This window comes from Salvelinus alpinus, chromosome 25, assembly GCF_045679555.1.
Source record: "Salvelinus alpinus chromosome 25, SLU_Salpinus.1, whole genome shotgun sequence".
In the NCBI taxonomy this organism is placed as follows: Eukaryota; Metazoa; Chordata; class Actinopteri; order Salmoniformes; family Salmonidae; genus Salvelinus; species Salvelinus alpinus.
The window spans coordinates 13013324-13038564 of NC_092110.1; the positions used below are offsets into that span (position 1 = coordinate 13013324).

General features: G+C 42.8%; 2 protein-coding genes across 2 annotated transcripts in view; both read right to left on the reverse strand.

The window, feature by feature from the left end:
• Window positions 1–2375: 2375 nt before the first annotated feature.
• Window positions 2376–18580, reverse strand: LOC139553385 (ovarian cancer G-protein coupled receptor 1-like). The gene is made up of 2 exons (XM_071365662.1): window positions 18277–18580; window positions 2376–10704 (listed from the first exon to the last, which is right to left on the reverse strand). The coding sequence occupies exon 2, from the start codon at window positions 10596–10598 to the stop codon at window positions 9507–9509; it is 1092 nt and encodes a 363-aa protein (XP_071221763.1). The 5' UTR covers window positions 10599–10704; window positions 18277–18580; the 3' UTR covers window positions 2376–9506.
• Window positions 18581–20965: 2385 nt separating this feature from the next.
• LOC139553384 (protein Daple-like) overlaps window positions 20966–25241 on the reverse strand; it is an 84253-nt gene continuing 79977 nt past the window's right edge. The window contains exon 32 of the mRNA XM_071365661.1: window positions 20966–24372. Coding sequence (XP_071221762.1) covers window positions 23380–24372 — 993 coding nt within the window. The 3' untranslated portion in view covers window positions 20966–23379. The remainder of the gene's footprint in view (window positions 24373–25241) is intronic.

Consider the following 25241-nt stretch of genomic DNA (forward strand, 5'->3'; position numbering starts at 1 on the left):
ACTCCAACCTCTCCACAATGGCCAAGACCAGAGAGCTGTGTAAGGACATCAGGGATAAAATTGTAGACCTGCACAAGGCTGGGATGGGCTACAGGACAATAGGCAAGCAGCTTGGTGAGAAGGCAACAACTGTTGGCGCAATTATTAGAAAATGGAAGAAGTTCAAGATGACGGTCAATGACCCTCGGGCTGGGGCTCCATGCAAGATCTCACCTCGTGGGGCATCAATGATCATGAGGAAGGTGAGGGATCAGCCCAGAACTACACGGCAGGACCTGGTTAATGACCTGAAGAGAGCTGGGACCACAGTCTCAAAGAAAACCATTAGTAACATACTACGCCGTCATGGATTAAAATCCTGCAGCTTACACAAGGTCCCCCTGCTCAAGCCAGCGCATATCCAGGCCCGTCTGAAGTTTGCCAATGACCATCTGGATGATCCAGAGGAGGAATAGGAGAAGGTCATGTGGTCTGATGAGACAAAAATAGAGCTTTTTGGTCTAAACTCCACTCGCCGTGTTTGGAGGAAGAAGAAGGATGAGTACAACCCCAAGAACACCATCCCAACCGTGTAGCACGGAGGTGGAAACATCATTCTTTGGGGATGCTTTTCTGCAAAGGGGACAGGACGACTGCACCGTATTGAGGGGAGGATGGATGGGGCCATGTATCGCGAGATCTTGGCCAACAACCTCCTTCCCTCAGTAAGAGCATTGAAGATGGGTCGTGGCTGGGTCTTCCAGCATGACAACGACCCGAAACACACAGCCAGGGCAACTAAGGAGGGGCTCCGTAAGAAGCATCTCAAGGTCCTGGAGTGGCCTAGCCAGTCTCCAGACCTGAACCCAATAGAAAATCTTTGGAAGGAGCTGAAAGTTCGTATTGCCCAGCGACAGCCCTGAAACCTGAAGGATCTGGAGAAGGTCTGTATGGAGGAGTGGGCCAAAATCCCTGCTGCAGTGTGTGCAAACCTGGTCAAGAACTACAGGAAACGTATGATCTCTGTAATTGCAAACAAAGGTTTCTGTACCAAATATTAAGTTCTGCTTTTCTGATGTATCAAATACTTATGTCATGCAATAAAATGCAAATTAATTACTTAAAAATCATACAATGTGATTTTCTGGATTTTTGTTTTCGATTCCGTCTCTCACAGTTGAAGTGTACCTATGATAAAAAATTACAGACCTCTACATGCTTTGTAAGTAGGAAAACCTGCAAAATCGGCAGTGTATCAAATACTTGTTCTCCCCACTGTATATATATATGAGAGAGAGTATCACTTTTTTATATCGATCTCCATATTGTCCATGAGTGTCTAGTAGATAGACCATATGGTCTAATTAGCAATAAGGCCCTAGGAGATGTGGTATATGGCCAATATACCACAGCTAGGGGCTGTTCTTAGTACGACGCAACGCAGAGTGCCTGGACACAGCCCTTAGCCGTGGTTTATTGGCCATATATCACAAACCCCTGAGGTGCCGTATTGCTATTATAAACTGGTTACCAATGTAATTAGAGCAGTAAAAATAAAATGTTTTGTCATACCCGTGGTATATGGTCTGATATACCATGGCTGTCAGCCAATCAGTATTCAGGGCTCGAATCACCGAGTTTATAACAGAAAATAGCCTAACTAATAAAGAAAAGCATCTCCCCACTGGGCACAGACGTCAGTTCAAAGTTTAGTTTTGATTTACATTTGGTTGAGATGTCAACTAACGTGAATGCAATGTGGAATTGACCAAAAATGTAACCCTATCATGGATTTAGGTTAAAAGTTGGGTGAAAAAAATACAAAATTCGCTTATTTTGATAACTTTTGGCAAGTCCAATCAGTTAATATTTTGGGGTTGAAATGACATGGAAACAAAGTTGATTCAACTCGTTTTTGTAATCAACAACGGCATTATTTTCAATTAACTCTGCAACTTTTCCAACTATTTGTATTTCAAAACTGCCACCAGTTTCACACCAAAACATTGACAACAAATACATACTGACATAGTAAAATACAGATATTTCATGCTGAAACCCTAATACTAAGCAACGGTATTCACTAAGTTGATGGTTTATATTTAACTTTTTTTTTTGTTGAAATTCTTATTGAATTATTTCATACATTTTACATGTGATAAGGCCACACAGAGGGACAGCGATAATTACAGACACCTGTAAAAATCTGAAGTACCCAAAAGGGCCACTAGATTCCTTAAAAAAGTAAAAAAATGTGGGTATTTCACTAGTAAACTTAGAAACTTTTAAGTAATATACCCTTCTTTTGCAACCCTAGATCTGAATAAGATAAAATTACACGAAAGCCCTCTCTTCCAGAGAACAACTCTACAGAGGAATCCACACAACTCCAAACATCAAGACAATTTTTTTCCCGCTTTATTTTGACAGGGAGTCAATGCTGAGACCAAGGGCTCTTTTCCAGATGAGTCCTGTTTAGCACAACAATACACATCAAAATACAACATACACATTAACAACACATCCATATACACATTCAAATGCATGTTATAATACACAACAATACATGAAAAGCAAAACACAATCATAAAATATAGCTGGAAGCAGCAATGAATGGGGTTCACAGGATGACAGAAAGGACAAGATCAGAGTGGATTTAGTGGTTTAAAATGGACACGTAAAATCTGACCAATTCCTTAGCTACGTTAAGACATACGATAGGCCTACATTCCAAATGTGGTGTCATTTGATCCTATGGTTCATGAGAAGATTTCTTTAGTATTTTTAGCATCTTTGAATGCATCAATGTTATTTTCTCAAACTCTTTAGGGACTATTGACAACGATTAAATTCAGAGTGGATCAGACTTTTAGACCATGAGAAGAAGAGGTTATGATTATTTTAAGTATTAGCGTTACATCGTCAAGTGAACTATTAATAGTTTCCTTATTTTTTAAGATGTCAATGCCAAACTTAACATGGTTCATCATGGTAATGTCTTCGGTAACCCTAAACAGTTTCAAGCTGTTATGTCATTGTGAAGTGGATTCACAAAGGATTTAAATGGACATGTAACATCTGATTTCCTGCTTTATCACTAACTCAGCCATCTCTTAACAAATCCCTTACCTTTTCTCAAACTAAGTTAAGATATGTAGCATGGGCCTACATACCGAATTTGGTATTATATGGTTTTCCAAAATGTCCAAGTTGGAAGACAATCTATTCCGAGGGACCTTATCGGTCTTTGAGGCAAATTTGTTCATTTTCTTTAGGAATATAGTGGAGTAAAAGTAAAAGTTGTCAAAAATATAAATATGTACAGATATCCCCAAAAACTACTCAAGTAGAACTTAAATATTTTTACCTAAGTTCTTCCATAAAAACTAAAAGCAGATCAGCCCAACTGAAGGGATCTCCAGAGTTAGCCATGGTCTGGCATCTCGTACATCTGTTAACAATGAAGTAAGGTACGGCGGAAGTTTATGCAGGAGGGCTTTATAAACAAAGAGTGCAATGCATCAATCTACGATACTTCAAAGAGTGCAAGCCTACGTTCTGATACAGAATACAGTGATGTGTACTGAACCTATCGCCCACCAGGTGCTTTTGCTCTCGAAGCCTGACGTGAGGAAAACTCTCAATAGAGTAAACACTCACAAAGCAGCCGGCCTCCCAGGCCGTGTCCTCAGAGTGTGTGCCGACCAGCTAGCGGGCGTCTTCTCTGAAATATTTTACCTGTTCCTGTCCCAGGCTGTAGTGCCCACTTGCTTTAAGGAGACCCCCATCGTCCCAGTGCCCAAGAATAACAACGTGACATGCCCAAATGACTATTGTCCCGTCGTGCTCACCTATGTCATCCTGAAGTGCTTCGAGAGGCTGGTCACAGCCCATATCAAGGCCAGCATGCCAGGCACACTGGACCCACTCCAATTTGCCTACAGCCACAACAGATCCACTGAAGATGCCATTTCTATCACTATTCACACAGCCGTAACACATCTGGACACGAGGAACACCTATGTGAGAATGCTGTTCATTGACTACAGTTCAACATTCAACACTATTGTTCCCTCCAAGCTCAACACCAAGCTCAGAGCCCTGGGTCTGGACACCCTCTGCAACTGGATCCTGGACTTCCTGACAGGGAGACCACAGGCTGTGAGGATTGGCAACAACACCTCCTCCACACTGACTCAACACAGCGGTGTGTCATCAGTACTCCCTGTTCACCCACGACTGCGTGGCTTTGCACGACACCAACTCCATCAAGTTTGCTGATGACACCACGATTGTAGGCCTGATAGCCAACCATGACAAGTCAGCTTATAGTGAGGTAAGTGAACTGGCATTGTGGTGTCATGACAACAACCTCTCCCTCATTGTCAGAAAACAAAGGAGTTGATTGTTGACTTCAGGGAGCATTGGAGGGAACATGCCCCGATCCACATCAATGGGACTGTATCAGAGAGTTCCTCGGTGTCCACATTGTCATGAACCATCACCATCACCACTCGTCAAGAGGGTGCAACAGCGTCTCTACTTCCTTCTACTTGTTGAGCTAACCACTAGGTGCCGGATTAGCAGCGGTATTGCCGGATATATGAGACAGATGTGAAGAGAATATTTCCGATTAGACCAAAGTGATATGACCTCTTTGTTTCCTTTCATAACTTCAGCAGAAGAAGAAAAACACGCAGTGAGAAGGCATTTCATGCATCACTGAGTACAGTGTATCACTGCTAACGTCAGGCATGACTGCATGGTCACAAAGCAAATCTCTCAAACAGCAAGAGAAAATAACATTAAACCAATGAATTGGTTACAGTACTTGCTCTACAGATTTATGTTCATATTTTCATGATGTGGTTAAACATACATTTAAACAAATTACATTTGATCCCATTAGAGTCCCTGTGAAATGTTATATAAAAGAGTCAACAATATTGTTACCCTGGCTCCTTCTGTGTGAATATATTGACCCCCGGGTTCTTATTCTGCTTTGAAATACTTTGATTTATGAACTCTCAATGTTTGACTGTAGAACAACCAGTCCATCCTTCAGTGATTTACAACTGCATAATTCACAATTGAAAAGCCTATTTCTCGCTCTCTCTCTCTGTTCTGGGGAGATGTGGTACTTTAAAACCAAACTCCTAATGTAAGGAGGGAAAACATGCAGCAGAAAATAATCGGTGGAGAGTGTGAAAGGTCAGCTACGTTAGTTCCCATGTGGGTCGTTTAACCTGGAAATACTCAGGCTGTGTGGCCAGGACATGACCTGGGAAGACATGGGAACGGGAAAAGGGATGGGGGCATCATGGGGCAGTTACAACTCAGACATCCGTAAGAGGGGCAAACCCCTGGGAAAGAGAGTGCAGTAGAGAACACCGTGCTTCTACACCTGCATTACTAGCTGTTTGGGGTTTTAGGCTGGGTGTCTGTACAGCACTTCGAGATATTAGCTGATGTACGAAGGGCTATATAAAATAAAATTGATTGATTGATTGACTTTACAACTTATGCTAAACACAGAAGTCAAGACCTCTGGGGTACTACTGAGCTTGACCCGGTGCTGATGCTTCCCTTAAGGCTCTCACCCAATGATGTATGTATATACAGTATGTCTATGCTCTCCACACACAGTCAGTTATGAATCTGAGCTGAGGAATCCTTACGTACCCCTGAAACTGGGAGCAATTCACATATATTAAGCAGCAAGAATCCCAGAGGACCTATTAAGATAATAACTATGTGTACATTGAACATAAATATAAATGAAACATGCAACAATTTCAAACATTTTACTGAGTTACATTATATATAAGGAATTCAGTCAATTGAAATAAATTCAATTGGCCCTAATCTCCGATTTTAAATGACTGGGAATACAGATACGCATGTGTTGGTCACAGATACCTTAAAAAGAAAAAAGTAGGGGTGTGGATCAGAAAAACTGTCCTACACGTCGACCCAGAGCATCCCAAACATGCTCAAATCGGTGACTTGTGGTGAGTATGCAGGCCATGGAAGGACTGGGACATTTTCACAACTCCAGGAATTGTGTATAGATCCTTGCGACATGGAACTGTGCATTGCCATGCTGAAACATGAGGTGATGGCGGCGGATGAATGGCACGACAATGGGCCTCAGGATCTCGTCATCTCGTCTCGTATCTCTGTGCATTTAAATTGCCATTGATAAAATATAATTGTGTTCGTTGTTCGTAGCTTATGCCTGCCCATATCATAACCCCACTGCCACCATGGGGAACTCTGTTCACAACGTTGACATCAGCAAACCGCTCACCCACACAACGCCATAAACGCTGTCTGCCATGTGCCCGGTACAGTTGAAACTGGGAGTCATCCGTGAAGAGCAAACTTCTCCAGCGTGCTAGTGAAGTCGATTACGACGCCGAACTGCAGTCAGGTCAATACCCGAGTGAGGACGCAGAGCACACAAATGAGCTTCCCTGAGATGGTTTCTGACAGTTTGTGCAGAAATTCTTTAGTTGTGCAAAGCCACAGTTTCTTCAGCTGTCCGAGTGGCTGGTCTCAGACAACACCGCAGGTGAAGAAACCGGTACTGGAGATCCTGGACTGGCTTGGTTACACGTGGTCTGCAGTTGTGAGGCCGGTTGGAAGTACTGCCAAATTCTCTAAAATGACAGCTCTGGTTGACATTCCTGCAGTCAGCATGCGAATTGCACGCTCCCTCAAAACTTGAGATATCTGTGGCATTGTGTTGTGACAAAACTGCACATTTTAGAGTGACATTTTATCGTCCCCAGCACAAGGTGTAATGATCATGCTGTTTAATCAGCTTCTTGATATGCCACACCTGTCAGGTGGATTATCTTGGCAAAGGAGAAATGTTCACTAACAGGGATGTAAACAAATTTGTGCACAACATTTAAGAGAAATAAGCTATTGTGTGTATGAAACATTTCTGGGATATTTTATTTCAGCTCATGAAACCAACACTTTATATATTTTTGTTCAGTGTACTTAAAAATAAACAAACAGGAAATAGAGATACGTTTGATCAAGAGGCTATGTTGATATGTCGTATCTGTGTTGATATGTCGTATCTGTGCTGATATGTGGTATGAATTCAGAGTCACTCCCAAAACCAAAAACACACAATGAATATTACATAATGTGAAGATAAAAACCTGACAATGTTGCAGAAAGAACTTGGTATGCAAGAGAGTTTTCAACTCAGGCTTATACACAAGGCAGCATCACCTGTGCAAGTGTCCTGCACATGTTAAAGAAAGTATAAAGCATTCATTTAAAAAACAAAAAGCATCATATTCATATGTTATACCTTAATTATAACACTTTTACGATGTCATATGTCCAAGGCCACTGTAGCAGAATGACACAGACTGTATGCCAGACAAAAACCATTGATTGCAAAGTTCTACAAAACATACAGCTCTATGCACAAGGACTACTTTTAACAATTTCCACTGAATATTTTACAAAAACATTTACTCGAAGAACAGTGCAGATGTAAAGTTTGGTAACAGAATGCCAATATAATCTCCCTCAGTGTTTTTGGACCACGTTTTACTCCAAATTAAGATTCACAGATGTCTGCAGAAAGAATCGGTGTCAGCTATATGACAACTTGAGTTTGAAAAAAAATCTACTTTGGTTATTGAACTACAGTAAGTGAAGTGGATTTACACCCGGAAACAGATGGTCACATCACGAGACCCTGATCTGTACTATACAGAAGTGCATAATTATGAATGTCCTTCTCCTCATTGTGATGTATTCTGAAAAGGTACACAAAGGTAGAACAAATGTAATGTATTATTCTACACAATGGCTATTATTCTAATGAGCTCCGGCCCCAAACAAGACCATATTTGATTGGTCCGGTTCGGACCAAATCTGTACCAATAATAGACGTCATTGTTTCACATGTTTGGACAACAAAGTACAGCACCAAAATACAATACAGTAGAGTTCAGAAAAGTAAAGGTCAGTACAGGAGAGTTCAGAAAAGTAAAGGTCAGTACAGGAGAGTTCAGAAAAGTAAAGGTCAGTACAGAAGAGTTCAGAAAAGTAAAGGTCAGTACAGTAGAGTTCAGAAAAGTAAAGGTCAGTACCAGTAGAGTTCAGAAAAGTAAAGGTCAGTACAGTAGAGTTCAGAAAAGTAAAGGTCAGTACAGTAGAGTTCAGAAAAGTAAAGGTCAGTACAGTAGAGTTCAGAAAAGTAAAGGTCAGTACAGGAGAGTTCAGAAAAGTAAAGGTCAGTACAGTAGAGTTCAGAAAAGTAAAGGTCAGTACCAGTAGAGTTCAGAAAAGTAAAGGTCAGTACCAGTAGAGTTCAGAAAAGTAAAGGTCAGTACAGGAGAGTTCAGAAAAGTAAAGGTCAGTACAGGAGAGTTCAGAAAAGTAAAGGTCAGTACAGTAGAAACAGACATCTATGATTGGTTTAGATTTGGACTGACAAAATGTAAACTACTTGTCCATGTCCATGGACGTCCGGTGTCTGTCGGTGCTCAGTGGGTGTGAGGGCTGGTTACAGTAATTGGAAATAGAGAGGGCTCATGAGAGTCATGGCTAGGTGTCAATAAGAACCAGGAGAAGTGACTTCAACTGGAGAGAGAGAGAGAGAAGAGAGACAGGGAGAGAGAGGGCGGGGTTGTCCAGACTATTTTCACACTGTTGCTTTGACCGCCACACAACGGAAAGAGAAAGAAAACAGTTATGAGCTGAACATAACAGTATGCCAGTAGAAGGGAGGACATTAGCAGATGACCCACCTGGTATGTAACTACTATGAACTCCCATTGCAGCAAATTCAGTTGCAGTCATTCTGTTAGCAATTTGGTAACAAAATGACACGTTTTAAATCACTTAATAAATCATAAACCAAATTGTTATCAGTAAAATCACTAAATCGGTAGGTCTACCTTTAATTGTTACTTATGGGAACTTTCATTATCCTCCCTCCTCATGAGGGAGAGAAATTAGAAAATATCTTAATGTTTCTGGTAAGAGAGTGACAAGACACTAGGCAATATTCCTTAAACTTACAGACATCAAATAATTTCTGCAAAACTAAATATAAATATATAGATATTACTTGGAAGGGTCTTTACTTCAACATTACTGGGTTTTGATGTATTTCTAATACCGTTAAGACTTTTTCTGGTAGATGTTTTATAAGACCCCTTTTCTATCTGTTTGAACAGAAATCAAAGCCTTTGCTTATTCCACATTTTTTGCATTGGAAATGGTTGAAAAATGTATATATATATATATATATATGTTAATTTCTCAAAAATATAGACTCTTAGCTTTCATTTGACAGCAAATTTGATGGGCTCCTATGAACTTCACATGTTACTGCTCTTGGGACTGCCCATAATCATATCATTGCCCAATGTCTCATGTCCAATGTCCTGTCACTATGTATTTTTTCCCCGACCTTCTCGCTCATCTAAATCCAACCCTAGCTCCTAGTCTACTATTCAAGTGTCTTTAGGTCCTTCAAAAGAGCTTCATAAAACCCATGTATTATTAATATTACTACTAGATGTCAGCAGTGTGACTGAGACTTTTCTGTTCTCGTTGGAGGTGGCCACCTCGGAGTCTGTACCTGTGGCTGTGACGGGGCTGTGCTGTCCCCTGTGGCAGCAGCAGCAGAGGGCCTGGGTACAGGCCTCCTGGGCTTGTTGGATCCCCTGCTGGGCCCTCTCACTGACGAAACAGTACAGCGCTGGGTCGGCCACGCAGTTGAAGCTGGTGAGCAGCAGGGAGACGTGGTAGTAGTTGAAGATGTTGATTATGAAGGGGCAGTCTCTTTCCAAGATGGTACGCACCAGCAGGAACACGTGGTATGGAGAGAAACACACCAGGAAAATGACAATGGTGCTGGTCACCAGGTTCTTGATGCGCGTTTTCTGGGTGCTTTGCGTGCCTACGCTTTTTCCGACCGCCCGCAGGACGCGGAGATACGACACGGACAGGATGCCTAGTGGGAACAGGAAGCCAACGGCGAAACGGTAGTAGTTGATTGGGTACTCCCACGGCTGCATGGGGTAGTGCTCAAAGCACACCGATTGGTTGGTGCTGTCCCTGCTTAGTTCCTTGTGTTTGAAAAAGACAACACCCACAGCAATCTCTTTCAGCCAGATGAAGGCACTGGCCAACGTGGCTGCCCGCATACTTCGAAAAGCTGTGAAGCGGAATGGGTACACTACGGCTAGGTAACGGTCTATAGAGATACAACATAAGAATCCGATACTAACATAAATGTTTTCATAGAGCAGGAAGCCACACAGCTGGCAAAGCCACTCAGTTTGTCTCCAGTCATCTCCCTGGAAGATGTACTGCAGCCAGAGAGGCAGAGAGGCCAGGTAGAGGAGGTCTGACACGGTCAGGTTGAGCAGGTAGATCCCCAGCTCGTTCTTGTCTCTCAGCTGAAGCCAGGCATGGTAGAGGGAGTAGGCATTGGTGGGAACGCCAATCAAAAGAACCAGGATGTAGGCCACAGAGAACAGGTACTGGTGGATCTCATGGCTGATGGTGCAGTTAATGTGGTCTGGGTCAGCCTCAGACATGTTGACTGTCATGGCAGACGTGGTCCACATGCTTTGTTCCTCTCTGTTAGCACCCACACAGTACCAGGCTGTGGGGCCCAGCACAGTGAGTTTGACTCAAAACAACGACAGTCCCGGCCATTCCACTCACTCAGCTCTGGAAGAAGAAGAAACAACAAAATGTCACGAGGAAAGGATTTTTGTTTTGTCATTGACTTCCTGAAATCAAAATGAGAGTCCTTTGATAGAGTAATATAATAATGCACAGACTAAGAACAAGGCTTTAGTAGCAGACTGTGACAATCTGACTTTTTTTTCTTCAATTTTCACCCAAAATGACTAACTGCCTGTAGCTCAGGACCGAAAGGTAGGATATGCATATTCTTGATACCATTTGAAAGGAAACATGTTGAAGGTTGTGGAAATGTGAAATTAATGTAGGAGAATGTAACACATTAGATCTGGTAAAAGATAATACAAACAAAAAAAACATGCATTTTCTATTATTTTTTTTGTTCCATCATCTTTGAAATGCAAGAGAAAGGCCATAATGTAATATAGGGGTTTAGGTGCAATTTAGATTTTGGCCATTCGATGGCAGCAGTGCATGTGCAAAGTTTCAGAGTGATCCAGTGAAGCACTGCAATACTGCACAGTATTTTGTATCAAGTCTGCCCAAATGTGCCGAACTGGTCAATTGATACATTTTCAAGTGCATAACTACAGACAACATACAAAAATGATATGGTAATACAACATTTTAAGTTTACACACTCCCAGGAATGTCATACATGATGGATCATTAGCTTATACATTAACTTTCACACATCTAGATGGCCTGGCAGTGTGGGTGCGGACACAGAGACGGCATGGGTTTAAACTGTAGAACCCTGTTCCTACATTTGAATATAAAAATGTATTTTATCAAACTATGCTACGTTTTATCTCTGGGACCCTCAGGATGACAAATCAGAGCAAGATTACTGAATGTAAGTATATTATTTACCTTGAGGTGAATATATCAAACCAGTTGCCATGGTAAAGGTTTTTTGTTGTTGTGCACTCCCCTCAAACAATAGCATGGTCTTTTTTCACTATAATAGCTACTGTAAATTGGACAGTGCAGTTAGATTAAGAAGAATGTAAGCTTTTTGCCCATATAAAGACATGTGTATGTCCTGGAAGGTTTGTTGTTACTTATGTCATTATAGTCACATTAGCCCACGTTAGCAACAACCGTCCCGGTATGGGGACACCGTAGTGTCTGGAAGAAGAAACAACAAAATGTCACGAGGATTTATGTTTTGTCATTGACTTCCTGAAATCAAAATGATACAATGAGAGTTCTTTGATAGAGTAATATAGTAATGCATGGACTAAGAACAAGGCTTTAGCAGCAGACTGTGACAATCTAATTAGCTACTCACATCCTAAAATGTGACTAGTTTCAGGAAACTAGGCGTATGTCGCAAGTTACGACTTCACAGGAGAGCCATTTGAACTTTTCTTTTTTATATATTTTTTGTATGCATTTTTGGGCAGAAATGCCTTCTGGAACATTTGAACTTTCATACTTTATTTAACCATGTGCCTTAATAACAAAGTTGTATGTCATGTGTAAATACGAATAAAGTTAAAGTTAAATTACGAGCCTAGTTGGTTTAGCTACAGAAAAAAAAAGTCAGGAACCTTCCCGCTAGCCATGATTGTCTGAGATAATGAATGGCCTGGACATCCTGAGAGATGAGTTTCAGATTGGTCTGCTGTGTAGCATCTTCTGTCTATAAAATTAGCTGCTCGTTATGTGCAATCCTTTCTACTGCAGTTTTTTCCCCGAAAGATATAACGTTAGCCATGGAGAACTGCAAATGTGTTGCTACTGCTCCCAATAACATTGATCCCCTGAATTTATCAGGCGCTATCGACTAAGGTCAGTGATGGACTACTTTCAGGAGGACGATTCTTATGCCATTGCACACGGTCAGTGTGAACCAGAGTGACTTGACACAACGGGCCAAGTAAGCTGTACAAATCAAACTCATTTAATGAAAGGGGTTGCAGTCTGCCGTGAAGCGTTCATTTTTATTTAATCATTTTAGTTAAGAACAAATTCTTATTTACAATGACGTCCTACCCCAGACAAACCCTAACCCGGACGACGCTGGGCCAATTGTGCGCCACCCTATGGGACTCCCAATCATGGCCGGTTATGATACAGCATGAAATCGAACCAGGGTCTATAGTGATGCCTCTAGCACTGCGATGCAGTGACAGACTGTTGCGCCACTCGGGAGCCCCATGTATACAGTTAAGAGTCTAGCTACAGTTTCAGATATTATACATTTGTAGAAAGACCAGAGTGAACACTTTTGCCTGAGATTGCTGTTCTAAACAACACCAGCACTGTGACAGGGGTCAACATCCCACACCTGGTTGGACTGGAGGATGGTACGGTGCTGTTGGAAAGCTATGGCTGGTAACAACACCTGACTCCGTACTTCAGGCTGCTGCCACAGATCAAGCAGTACCAGCACTTCAGGTGAATATCATTTTCATTGCATGAGGTTATTCTTCTTATCTAAACTTGGGAGGTGAATTGATGTCATGCATTTTCAATTTGTTTTGTTATTTCCTGTTTTACAGCTTCGATGCACTGGAGACTGGTGTTGTCGCCAACGAGCATTCGGACTCAGTCGGGACCAGGTTTCAGCTGTTGAGCAAAGCTGACATCCTCCCTCCCATAGATGGTCTGCCTGTACAATCACCACCTGGACTGGACACAGCTAGACAAACTTATCTTTTTGACAAGATCAGGGAGTTTTGCGACGAAGAGACTCACATGACCTGCACCAAAGTCAAGGGCAGGACAGAAACAGGCTCTCCGAATAGATTCCCTTGTTCATGGGTGGTTCGGACAGACCAGTTCATCACTGGTGGTGAGTTCAGTCATCAGCACTATCTGCAGTGCCTCTATTCACATGACTCTCTCCTAACACACACCATACGTTGCTGCTACCGTTTGAGCAGACACATGCACATTTGTGGCCTGCTGGAGGTCATTTTGCAGGGCTCTGGCAGTGCTCCTCCTTGCACAAAGGCGGAGGTAGCGGTCCTGCTGCTGGGTTGTTGCCCTCCTACGGCCTCCTCCACGTCTCCTGATGTACTGGCCTGTCTCCTGGTAGCGCCTCCATGCTCTGGACACTACGCTGACAGACACAGCAAACCTTCTTGCCACAGCTCGCATTGATGTGCCATCCTGGATGAGCTGCACTACCTGAGCCACTTGTGTGGGTTGTAGACTCCGTCTCATGCTACCACTAGAGTGAAAGCACCGCCAGCATTCAAAAGTGACCAAAACATCAGCCAGGAAGCATAGGAACTGAGATGTGGTCTGTGGTCACCACCTGCAGAACCACTCCTTTATTGGGGGTGTCTTGCTAATTGCCTATAATTTCCACCTTTTGTCTATTCCATTTGCACAACGGCATGTGACATTTATTGTCAATCAGTGTTGCTTCCTAAGTGGACAGTTTGATTTCACAGAAGTGTGATTGACTTGGAGTTACATTGTGTTGTTTAAGTGTTCCCTTTATTTTTTTGAGCAGTGTAGCATACCAGTATCCTGTTACAGATGCAACTATTGGCAAGCTTTACTTAATAACTCCAGACCTCCAATTAGAGTGATTCTTCTGTGTTGCTGTGAGTGACCTCAGGAGGACGGAGGAGAGTACAGGGAACAGTTTGCCCAACTTTATCTCAGACTAGCCCTCCACAAAAAGGCCTGCAAGACAGAGAAGATCTCAACATTACTTAGACCCTGTCAAAACTTCACAGCTTCTCAGGGAAGCCATATGCTCTTTTGTAAAACATTAACACATGAATAACAAACCTAATGAAAACGTATATTATGCCTGTGTAGTAACAGTTTAATTACACTAGTAACAACACTAAAACATTCAGTGTGTGAGCATTAAAATACAGGGCATTGCGATGTTCAGGCATGATGAATTACACACACTAGCTGGTGTGATTTCCCAAGAGCTTTTGCTGTTCTTTGTGAAATTATCCTCTGCTTTATCACACAGGCAGAGATCGGTGAGGTCTGCACTCTACTAGCTGGCCTGGACTACATGTATTGATTGGCCAGGCCTTGCTTCCAGGTGATTAGTGAGTCTGCCAACAGCCCTAAGCATGTAACCGTGGCAAACTAAATTGGAACTACTGTGGCTGTATATAAGAAATACAAGATAGTCAACAGAGGGAGGACAGCACGGTAACCATGGAAACAGGACAAGCAAGATAGTGTATGTCACATGACCAACATTTGATAAAGTTCCCCCTGTGGTCAAGATGTACTGTACTCATGCCTGGAGTAGTAACATGTGCTGCTGAAGAACAAGGAGTTTGTCTCAAATCAACATTACTTTTCAAGAATGAAGTGATGAAATATTTAAACGCATCATTAGCCTCAGGTCGTTCCTACACTGTGATATTATTCCAAAATGAACATGTCCATCAGTTACTCTGCGATAACTTTTGTCCTCATATAACCTGTCTAAATATGCCCATGTGCAGATGGAGATTTGGATCAACATAAAGCCATAAACCATCCCCCACTCAAACTGATGTGTAGCCACGGGCGTGTTCAGTAGGCAGGAAACGTGAAGCCATTTAGAACACACATTTGGTTGCAAAAAACGCTTAACTACACTGTGCTGAACACAACAAATATTTGTTTAACCTGTGCTCCCTATTTCATACAGCAGATCTCTGTAGTCGAGGAACAGCCAACCCCTAGAGGTGCTGAGGCTGATGATGTTGTTGACAGGCAGGTCCATCTCACAACAAGTCCTGGAATTCCCAGTGGACCCTTAGCATGTAATGAGCATCTCTTTCCAATGAAGACAAGCCTGGAATAACACATCTGTCCTATCTGGGCTAATTCAGTCTAATCACGTCTGACATGGAATTATGTACGTGTCTGAAATAGCACCTCATTCCCTGTATAATGTACCATATTTCCTATATAGTACCTTATTCCATCTATAGTGCAATACTTTTGACCAGAGTCCTATTGGGTCCCATTTCAGACACAAACCATGAGAAATCAAGTAAAGCATCAACATGTGGTCATTCTGTATTGTCACACGCAAGACTATACACTTAGAAAAAATATTTTCAAAAGGGTTCTTTGGCTGTCCCCATAGGATAACCCTTTTTGGTCCCAGGTAGAACCATTTTGGGTTCCATGTAGAGCCATCTGTGGAAATGGTTCTACATGGAACCAAAAACAGTTCTTCCAATACCCACACCAGCATACCACTTGAAAAAAGCAATGTACTGTATTGGTAATGCATTCTAATTTGAAGTGTTATGCTAGTGTGGATATTGGAACATGGCCCATGCCTGTTCCACTGGCTTACATCCTTCTCTGGTTCTATTCAGTTCAATTAAATACAGGTTTATATCTCCCATCAGGGGCAATTACAGAGCCGTGGAGGAGAAGCAGAGAGCGCAACAGGTGTACCAGGCAACAAGTTGGTCATTATAACCACCACATCCTCATTATAATCATAATGTACACTCACATTAGTCCTTTGTTGTGTGATCCCATTGGGCAAAAGTACAGTACCAAATCATAATTGGTTTACGAGGACATTAGCTACTGATTGATATTGTATTAGGATGATTCCTAGTATTCATATTTTAGATCAATAACAACATTCCCTGTCCTTTCTGCAGGATGTGGCTGACATTATGGTCAGAAAGAGGAGTCTGTAAGTGCATACCATAACTTTCTCTACCAGCACCAGACCAATAAAGACTGAACAATAAATCAGCAGAATACAAACATTACAGCACAATCAGACCTTGAGCTAATATCTTACTGAGAGTTTAAAGGATTTCACGCTGCTTGCTTAGGAAGTACCACTTCCTCCTGACTCTTCTAACACCGAAGCTCGAACCCAGGTCCTCTGCCTTGCTAGAACAAGTGACCGCTCTCCTGAAGCTTCTTACCAGTCTGCGTCTCACGAAACACTAGCTATTCGCTGGAGCAGGTGAGGACACCTCAGGCTGAAGATTAAGTTTCACACATCCCCATGTGCTACATTCATCCTTCAAACGTCCTTAACAGGGACCCCAGCGTTGAGCTGAGTGCAACTGTAGATCTAGGTCACAGCACCACTGTAAATGACCGTGCATTGCTTACTTAGAGAGTACTGCTTCCTCCTGATTCGGCGCACACCGACGCTTGAACCCAGGACCTCTGATTCGCTAACACAAGTTACCACCCTCCTTGACAACGTACCAACTGTTCGAGTTATCCAAAATGTACTAATAGGATAGCTCCATCGGTGACATTTCAAGCTAGCTGTGGATTGATTTTACGGTGCGTTCTTAAGTCTGTTACAAAATCACTACTGTAAGTTGCCAATGAGTATTGAGATCCACTTCATGTCTGGTTAATTTCAGCAGTCTCTACTTTCCTTTCTAAATAGTCATTTGTGGATTGTGTGTGTAGGAGACAAAGTCTGAATCAGTTCATAGCTCAATGCCAGCCAAGCTATTCATTCATAGACCAATGCCACAGGAGATGAAGACTGGCAGCTCTGTGGTACCCAACTTTTGTCACCGGAGGGCATTGCTTGGCCCACTAAGAGAAACTGAGGGCATTGCTTGGCCCACTAAGAGAAACTGAGGGCATTGCTTGGCCCACTAAGAGAAACTGAGGGCATTGCTTGGCCCACTAAGAGAAACTGAGGGCATTGCTTGGCCCACTAAGAGAAACTGAGGGCATTGCTTGGCCCACTAAGAGAAACTGAGGGCATTGCTTGGCCCACTAAGAGAAACTGAGGGCATTGCTTGGCCCACTAAGAGAAACTGAGGGCATTGCTTGGCCCACTAAGAGAAACTGAGGGCATTGCTTGGCCCACTAAGAGATACTGGGGGAATGGTTTGGCCCACTGAGAAGCTCCAATATGCATCGGCATATTTTCTTTTCCTCTGTTTGACTTCTTAACCTACTTCGTACTCTTGTGCTGAACTCCCAAAAAGACTTATTCCACCACCAGTTGAGCAGAATCTGATGCATACTCCAATATTGGACAATGATAAAATATAAAAATATAGCCTAATACCACCCAGAATAATAAATACTTTAGAATAATGTCCCCAACGAGGACAGCAGCCTATGTTCATTATTTTTAAAGCTAGAAAAGAGATTACTGTTATTGATATTACTCACTCAACAATATACAAAATCCTTTCCAAAATCTTGCACCTGTTAATCGCATTGGTCTCCATGCAGAACTCTTGTCCACTGGCTATCCTACGGTACACAACACCATGCGCTTCCCATTAAGTAAGCTACTGTAAAGATGTTCAATAGGATAACTGTATTTAAAAGGCGTTAATAGGAAACATGCAAATGCAGGCTATATAATACACAATCTAGGCTACTTCCCTCAGACACCAAACACTGGAAAGCCTACTGTACAATTGCAAATAGCACATTATTTAGGAATTATTTGCAAAGATAAATAAGCGCACTGAGAAACTATAATAGTACATTTCAAACAATACTTAAAAAAAAAAAAAAATTAGATCCACCAAGGCTTAGCCTATACATTATTCAAAAACTCGAAATACATTGGTAGTGCCGCAATGAACAGGCTATATTACACTACTAACGCCAATAATTAGCGATATACTAAAGATATGATTTTACCTCATCCACGCCCCTTGAAATAGGCTGTTCGCGGTCTTTGATGGTGAGAGTCGCTAGGTTTCTCGGTAGTAACTCGCTAGGTTTCTCCGTAGTAACTCTCTCAGTGCTTTGAAGAACCAAGCGCTTGGTTATTGACCAATCCGAAAGTAAGGCTGCTGTAGCACGAAATTGGCACTGTTCACATCTGGCGGTAGAGACGGGAGGGCACGGTGGTTAAGGCTTTATAGGGCTCAGTGCCACAGACCAACAGATTCTGAGAAACCCCAATGCTGGTTTCGCTAGTGCCTTATTTTGTCAGCATATCTTCTTGAACTATATCATCATTCAGAGTAATTTCCTTCCCCCTTTCCAGTACACCACAACCCTAGCCTGTGTGTCTATTCATGCGATTAATGTTGCAAACGACCCTCTGGTCATATTTAAACTTGCGTCAGTTGCACGGGTGGGTCTAGCTCTTATTCAGCAGTGGCTGTATGGTTAAAGGATAAGGTAATTTTCATGTAAAAGGTACCAAAGAGCACCAAGTTTATATGAGTATATCAAATTTGATGTCAAATGAAAGTGAAGAGTCTATATTTTTGTGAAATGAAGGCATAGATAAGTTTTCTTATTCCTAATATTTAGGATGAGAAATGGTTGGCAAAAGGCTTTGATTTCTGGGCACACCGATGGAAAAGGGGTAAAAAAAAATAACTACTATAAAAAGTATTTAAAAGTATTAGAAATGCATCAAAACACAATGTTTAAGTAAAGGCCCCTGAAAACTAATAACGTTTATAATTAATTTTGCATTAATGATTTGCCTTCATAAGTCACAAACCATGTTGCAGTAGAGCATAGTACAGCACAGTAGAGTATAGTTCAGTTCAGTACAGTAGAACACACATGAGTAATGTACTGTATGTAATATATTCAACTGAACTATACTCTTTACTGTGCTCTACTGTACTGAACTCGACTAATGTACTGTGATGTCCAAACTTGTGAAATATAGACGTCTATGATTGGTACAGATTTAGTCTAGCTTGGACCAACCAGATTTGGTCTTGTTTGGCTCATTATAATAATAGCTAGTGTGTAGAATAATACCCAAACATTTAAATATAATGAAGGGAGGGACATTCATAATTATTCAGAGTACAGATCAACGACCCATGATGTCCTGTTACTGGGTTTTACTGTCATTCTGTTATGAAACTTTGCATCTGCACTGTTACTCAAGTAAAATGTGTTTTAGTAACATTTTCAGTGACAATTGTTAAAAGTAGACTTCTGCATATAGTGTATGGTTTGATACACTTTGCAATCAAATGGCTCTTGCTTGGCATACATTTTAAAGTGAAAAAGGGACCATTACCGTGTAACTGCCCATAATACAATGACATGACAGACATCTCTTAACCTGATGGTGACATATTACCTTGACAATGGTCAAACCATAGTAACACAGTAACAGAAATACACTACATGACCAGAAGTATGTGGACACCTGCTCGTCGAACATCTCATTCCAAAAGCATGGGCATTATTATGGAGTTTCTCTCCCCGTTTGCTGCTTTGACAGCCTCCACTCTTCTTGGAAGAGCTTTCCACTAGATGAATGAACATTGGCTGAGGGGACTTGCTTCCATTTAGCCACAAGACCATTAATGAGGTCGGGCACTGATGTTGGGTGATTAGGCCTTGCTCGCAGTCGACATTCCAATTCATCCCAATGGTGTTTGATGGGGTTGAGGTCAGGGCTCTGTGCAGGCCTATCAAGTTCTTCCACACCAATCTCAACAAGCCATTTCTGTATCGACCTCGCTTTATGCACAGGGGCATTGTCATGCTGAAACAGGAAAGGGCTTTCCCCAAACTGTTGCCACAAAGTTGGAAGCACAGAAGCGCATAGAATGTCATTGTACGCTGTATAGTTAAGATTTCCCTTCACTAGAACTAAAAGACTAGGCCGAACCATGAAAAACAGCCCCAGACCATTATTCCTTCTCCACCTAACTTTACAGTTGGCACTATGCATTCAGGCAGGTAGGGTTCCACTGGCATCCGCCAATCCCAGATTTGTCTGTCATACTGCCAGATGGTGAAGCGTGATTCATCACTCCAGAGAACGCGTTTCCACTGCTCCAGAGTCCAATGGCGGCGAGCTTTACACCACTCCAGCCGATGCTTGGCATTGTGCATGATGATCTTAGGCTTGTGTGCGGCTGCTTGGCCATGGAAACCCATTTCATGAAGCTCCCGACAAACAGTTAATGTGCTAACGTTGCTTCCAAAGGCAGTTTGGAACTCTGTAGTGAGTGTTGCAACCGAGGGCCGGTGATTTTTACATTCTTCAGCACTCGCCGGTCCCGTTCTGTGAGCTTGTGCGACCTAACACTTCGCGATGGAGCTGCTGTTGCACCTAGACTTTTACAGTTGACAGGGCAGCTCTAGCAGGACAGAAATTTGACTAACTGACTTGTTGGAAAGGTGGCATCCTATGACAGTGCCATGTTGAAAGTCACTGAGCTCTTCAGTAAGGCCATTCTACTGCCAATGTTTGTCTATGGAGATTGCATGGCTGTGCTCAATTTTATACACCTGTCAGAAACAGGTGTGGCTAAAATAGTCGAATACACTAATTTTAAGGGGTGTCCACATACATTTGTATATGTAGTGTAGCCCTACAAAGACACTCAGGAGAAACTTCATTTTACAAATCTTTATTTAAAAATGTTTCCATTGTTTTTGGACAGAAAAGGTCTATGTATCTACATTAAGCTATGAAAACATTTGCAATATTTTCATTTCAGTATCTGTGCACGTTGGTAGGTCTGTCTTTTAGAACTCCAGTCATTTTTTAGTAGTGTTTGGTCATGATTATCAAAATCAAATCTCTAACCTACTATACATTACACACAGGAACTGTGCACCAGTTAGACAAGACCTTAGAAACCTGTACACATGGTGATGGCACACATATTGTGCATAGGTGTGTGTGCACACACACACACACACGTGTGGAATTCAACACAAAACAGATGATATTTCTCTTGGGAATGCCAACCATACCAACCTTTCATCAAATCTGAAGAGAACAGCTGGAAGGGAAATTTGAGTTAGTAGAGAAAAGTGCCAAATATGGTCAATTTTCATGCTCTATATAGACATCTGATGCATTATATTACACTGTAACAGGCAGACTAGTCATCCACCTAATACAGGGATCTAATTAGAATTGTATCACTGATTTTTTACTAATACAGAAAACGCATCGATACTTTTTGAATGAATGAGGTTGTGCACAATTCAAACACCACCACCCTTACAATGAAACACACACTGTTCACTTCACAACAAACACATTTAGGTGAGAGAAAAAAAACATGCAGACATACTGTAGTTTTATCATCGAGGGGAACATAAATACATTGAGTCTTATTGCCATTTTAGAGCTGGGTAGCAGACACAGTATCTAAAAAAACTAAAATTCAACACTATCAAGAACTCAAAATGAAAAACACAAACCCTTAACCCTTGGCCGACAATGTACTCGTTTTCTGTAGTAAAAATGTATCCAGTGTTCAGACTCATTATCTACTTCATTGTATAGTGCTTTTTGGAATGAATTTGGAAAATAATATTCATCATATGCATATACAAAACATCAAAACTGACAGTGTTCTACTGTATATAGCAGGGCTCTCCAACCGTCCTGCACGTTTTCACTTCAACCCCAAACTAGTGCACCAGATTCTAATAATTAGCTGAATCAGGTTAGTTACAACTGGGGTTGGAGTGAAAACCTACAGGAGGATATCTCTCCGGGAACAGGGTTGGAGAGCTCTGGTATAGAGACTAGTTTCTGGGGGCATTCACGGTGGTCAGTCATGGACAGTATGAAATATTTCACCGTTTTATTTCTCAACCTGACCAATCTCTGTAACGCTCATCTTCATCTGTTATCATCATGTCACCAATACCTTCCTTGTCCATATAATTTTTTTTTTTTTAACTCACTTTCGCGCCATCTCCATCACTTTCTCAATCCTCCTTCACTCCTTTCATTTAAAAAGTATCCCCTGTCTTGCTACAAAAGCCCTGCCTTTTCTCTTTTCGGAAGTTGGTCAGTGCGGTGCTCTCTCCCTTTACTTTCTCGTCCTGCCTCGCGTGCACAAGGACAGATATGGGATGAATTACATGCTCCCCACAAGCTAGTTTCACAAAGCCCATAGTTTGGTCACCCACAGGCCACAACAGAAAACAGTATGTTCAAAGTTGGAGCAGACCTTTTTCCAGTAATGTGTCACTGAGGCTGTGTTGAGACAATCAAACACTGTCTGTCCTTAAGCTCCTAAAGATGGAGGACAGAAATTACCATGCAATTACTCTGGGAGTGGTTCTTTTCTCCTTCCAAAATGTTTGTTTTTCAGATTCAGAATATAACTTATTGGACAAGGCCAAGGCTGTGTATACAGTGCACAGAGAGCCTAGGGGAATCAGTGGTGTCCAATAGAAAAATATTAAAATACATTCGTCGCTCCCTAGTGCCTTTTGTCTTCCTCAAAGCATTCATGTACATTCATATGCTAATGTAACTGCGGTACTGGCGGTCCCTTGGTCATGCAAATCAAATCAACCATTTGTTTTTCCAGCTGGGTACAGGCCCCTGTGGTGTGTTGATTGAGGTGGTCTCTTTGGGGCAGCATTTCCTTTATGAAGCTTTAAAGATAGAATCCTCAGTATGGGGAAACAGCGCCACTGGCCGCCACACCACCGCTGTTATTGTTTTTGATGCCGAGCTGAGAAGACGTTGCGCAGCATGGTAAAAAAAACAAGCAGTACACATTTTGCTCTTCTGTCGTGCGTGTAATGATGTCAGAATGGAAAAACAGTGTTCGTTGTTTGCAGTAACTTCTTTGTTGTTGGCTGTTTCACCATTAAAGATTACAGCTTTAAAGCAGATAGGAAGTTTCAAACAGCCCGAATCATAAAGGATATATCCAGTACAGTAAGGACCAGCCTAGGAGTGCCAGACAAGACCAGACATCCTGTGGTTTAGCAGGAAGAACAGTGTTTGTACAGTACTGAGGCTGTGGTCTGTAACTACACTAACGGCTCCTAGACACAGCCATATTCATACCACACAGTCTGGGGGTCGTTATTGGGGTCTGGGGAGGCAGGGGTGCTCGTGGGGGGCTCCTCTGTGCCACTGCTCAGCCCCCCTCCTCCCAACTCCGGTTTCTTCAGTAACGGGGAGTCCGCCTGTAGCCGCGCCTCCCTGCGCTGCACCTCTTCCTCCTCCAGTCTCAGAGCCGGCACTGCCCTGACTGGCGTCACCATGGCAACCTCCCCACGATGGTTCTTCTGATTCTGCTGGGGGTTGGGCCGTCCCTGTTGTCCGGTGCTGGGTTCGTTGTTCCTGGGGGTGGAGCCTGGTGTTGTTCTTCCTCCGTTTCGCTCGGGCTGCAAGGATAGGGAGGAGGAGTGGTGCTGGGGAAGGGTCAGGCTGAGTGGTTCCTCTTTGGGTGGAGCCAGAGGCAGCCTGCGGGGGTCTATGTCCGAGGGTCCTGCTAGCCTGGCAGACTGGGGGCGCTCCCTGGCCATGGCTCCAGCCCCAGGCCTCCTGACCACCCCGTCCACACTTCCACCACCTCCACTCTGGCTGGGTGAGCCACCTGCCTCCCTGTCTGTCCGGTAGCTATCTGGACCGTTTGAGCGCAGCAGGTCAGCAGAGGCCAGGCTGAAGGTCCGAGACAGACTGCTGCTGCCCAGACCACCTCCACGGGGAGCAGGGGGTCCCAGGGGTGAGGGCCACCCCCCTGTCCCTAACCCATTACTGGCCCGGTTGGGTAGGGTCTGGGACTGGGGTGTGGAGGTGGATTCCTCAGGGAGCCGGACGATAGGCCTGACGCTCTGGCCTGGTTTGGAGTTCCTGCCTGGCACGTCGCCGGCCCGTTGGGGGTCTGTGTCTCTCTTCACGGTGGGCGTGACATAGCTGGTGGGGGTCTTGGCTCCATCTCTCAGAGGGGGCCGGCCGGAGGTGGATCTCTCCCGCTCTCCTGTTCTGCTGAAGTAGTCCTCCATCAGGTCCTCCTGACTGCCTGTCTGCACCTGAGGGGAGGGATGAGGGAGACCGACACACAGCACTTAGATGAATCAAGGAAGTAAAGAATTCAACACCAAACCCTTATCACACAGAGGGAATCCATCCAAAACTATTATTGTTCATGTTCAACTTCCTGGATTACTGTACAGACACAACATGGGACTCAGGACTGATCCAATCAGTGAAGTGCTTGTTTAGATGGTCTATTGTTAAACAGTATAAAGATTCCTGGAAATATGGCCCATGGGTCTGTCTGCCTATGCCTCTGATGTAGAATCATTAGGGAATGTGTTTACAACACCAGGGGCCATACACATCTCACTGCAGCACTATATAAATGATATTAAACGGCAAGCCAATCAGAGCGGCCCGCTGCTCACAGGGCTAACAGCCAATGACATGAGAAATAATCTAATGAGGAAGAGGAAATGCCTTTATAAACAAAGAGAAGTATTGAATTGGTCTCATCTACCTGCACCATTAAAAATAGAGGGACTATGGGAGGTAACACCACTGCTCAGATGTTGATTGATACAGCACTTTGGGATGCAGGTCAATGTGAGTGGGTTTAGTTAGGCATGAACACCTCTCAATCATATTTAGTCAGGTTTGGAGGCAAAAACTTTAGGTGTGTTAGCCCATTTTACACTGATTTAGGTGTGTTAACCCATTTTATACTGATTTAGGTGGTTAGTCAGGGAAGCGAGAATCAGACTGATCTCTACATTCTTTAAAACAGAGGTAGGAAGAAAACAAGAGATATAGTGAAAGAGAACGAGAAAGAAAAATGTACATTGTGTGGTGTTGAACCCCCACCGTTGCCACAGTATGCCCACTAAGTGATGACTATTTTATTTACTGTGTGAGTTAGAAA

What these genes read in the sequence shown, in the direction of transcription:
- LOC139553385 (XM_071365662.1), bottom strand. Translation starts at nt 10,598, where the DNA reads ATGTGGACCACGTCTGCCATGACAGTCAACATGTCTGAGGCTGACCCA.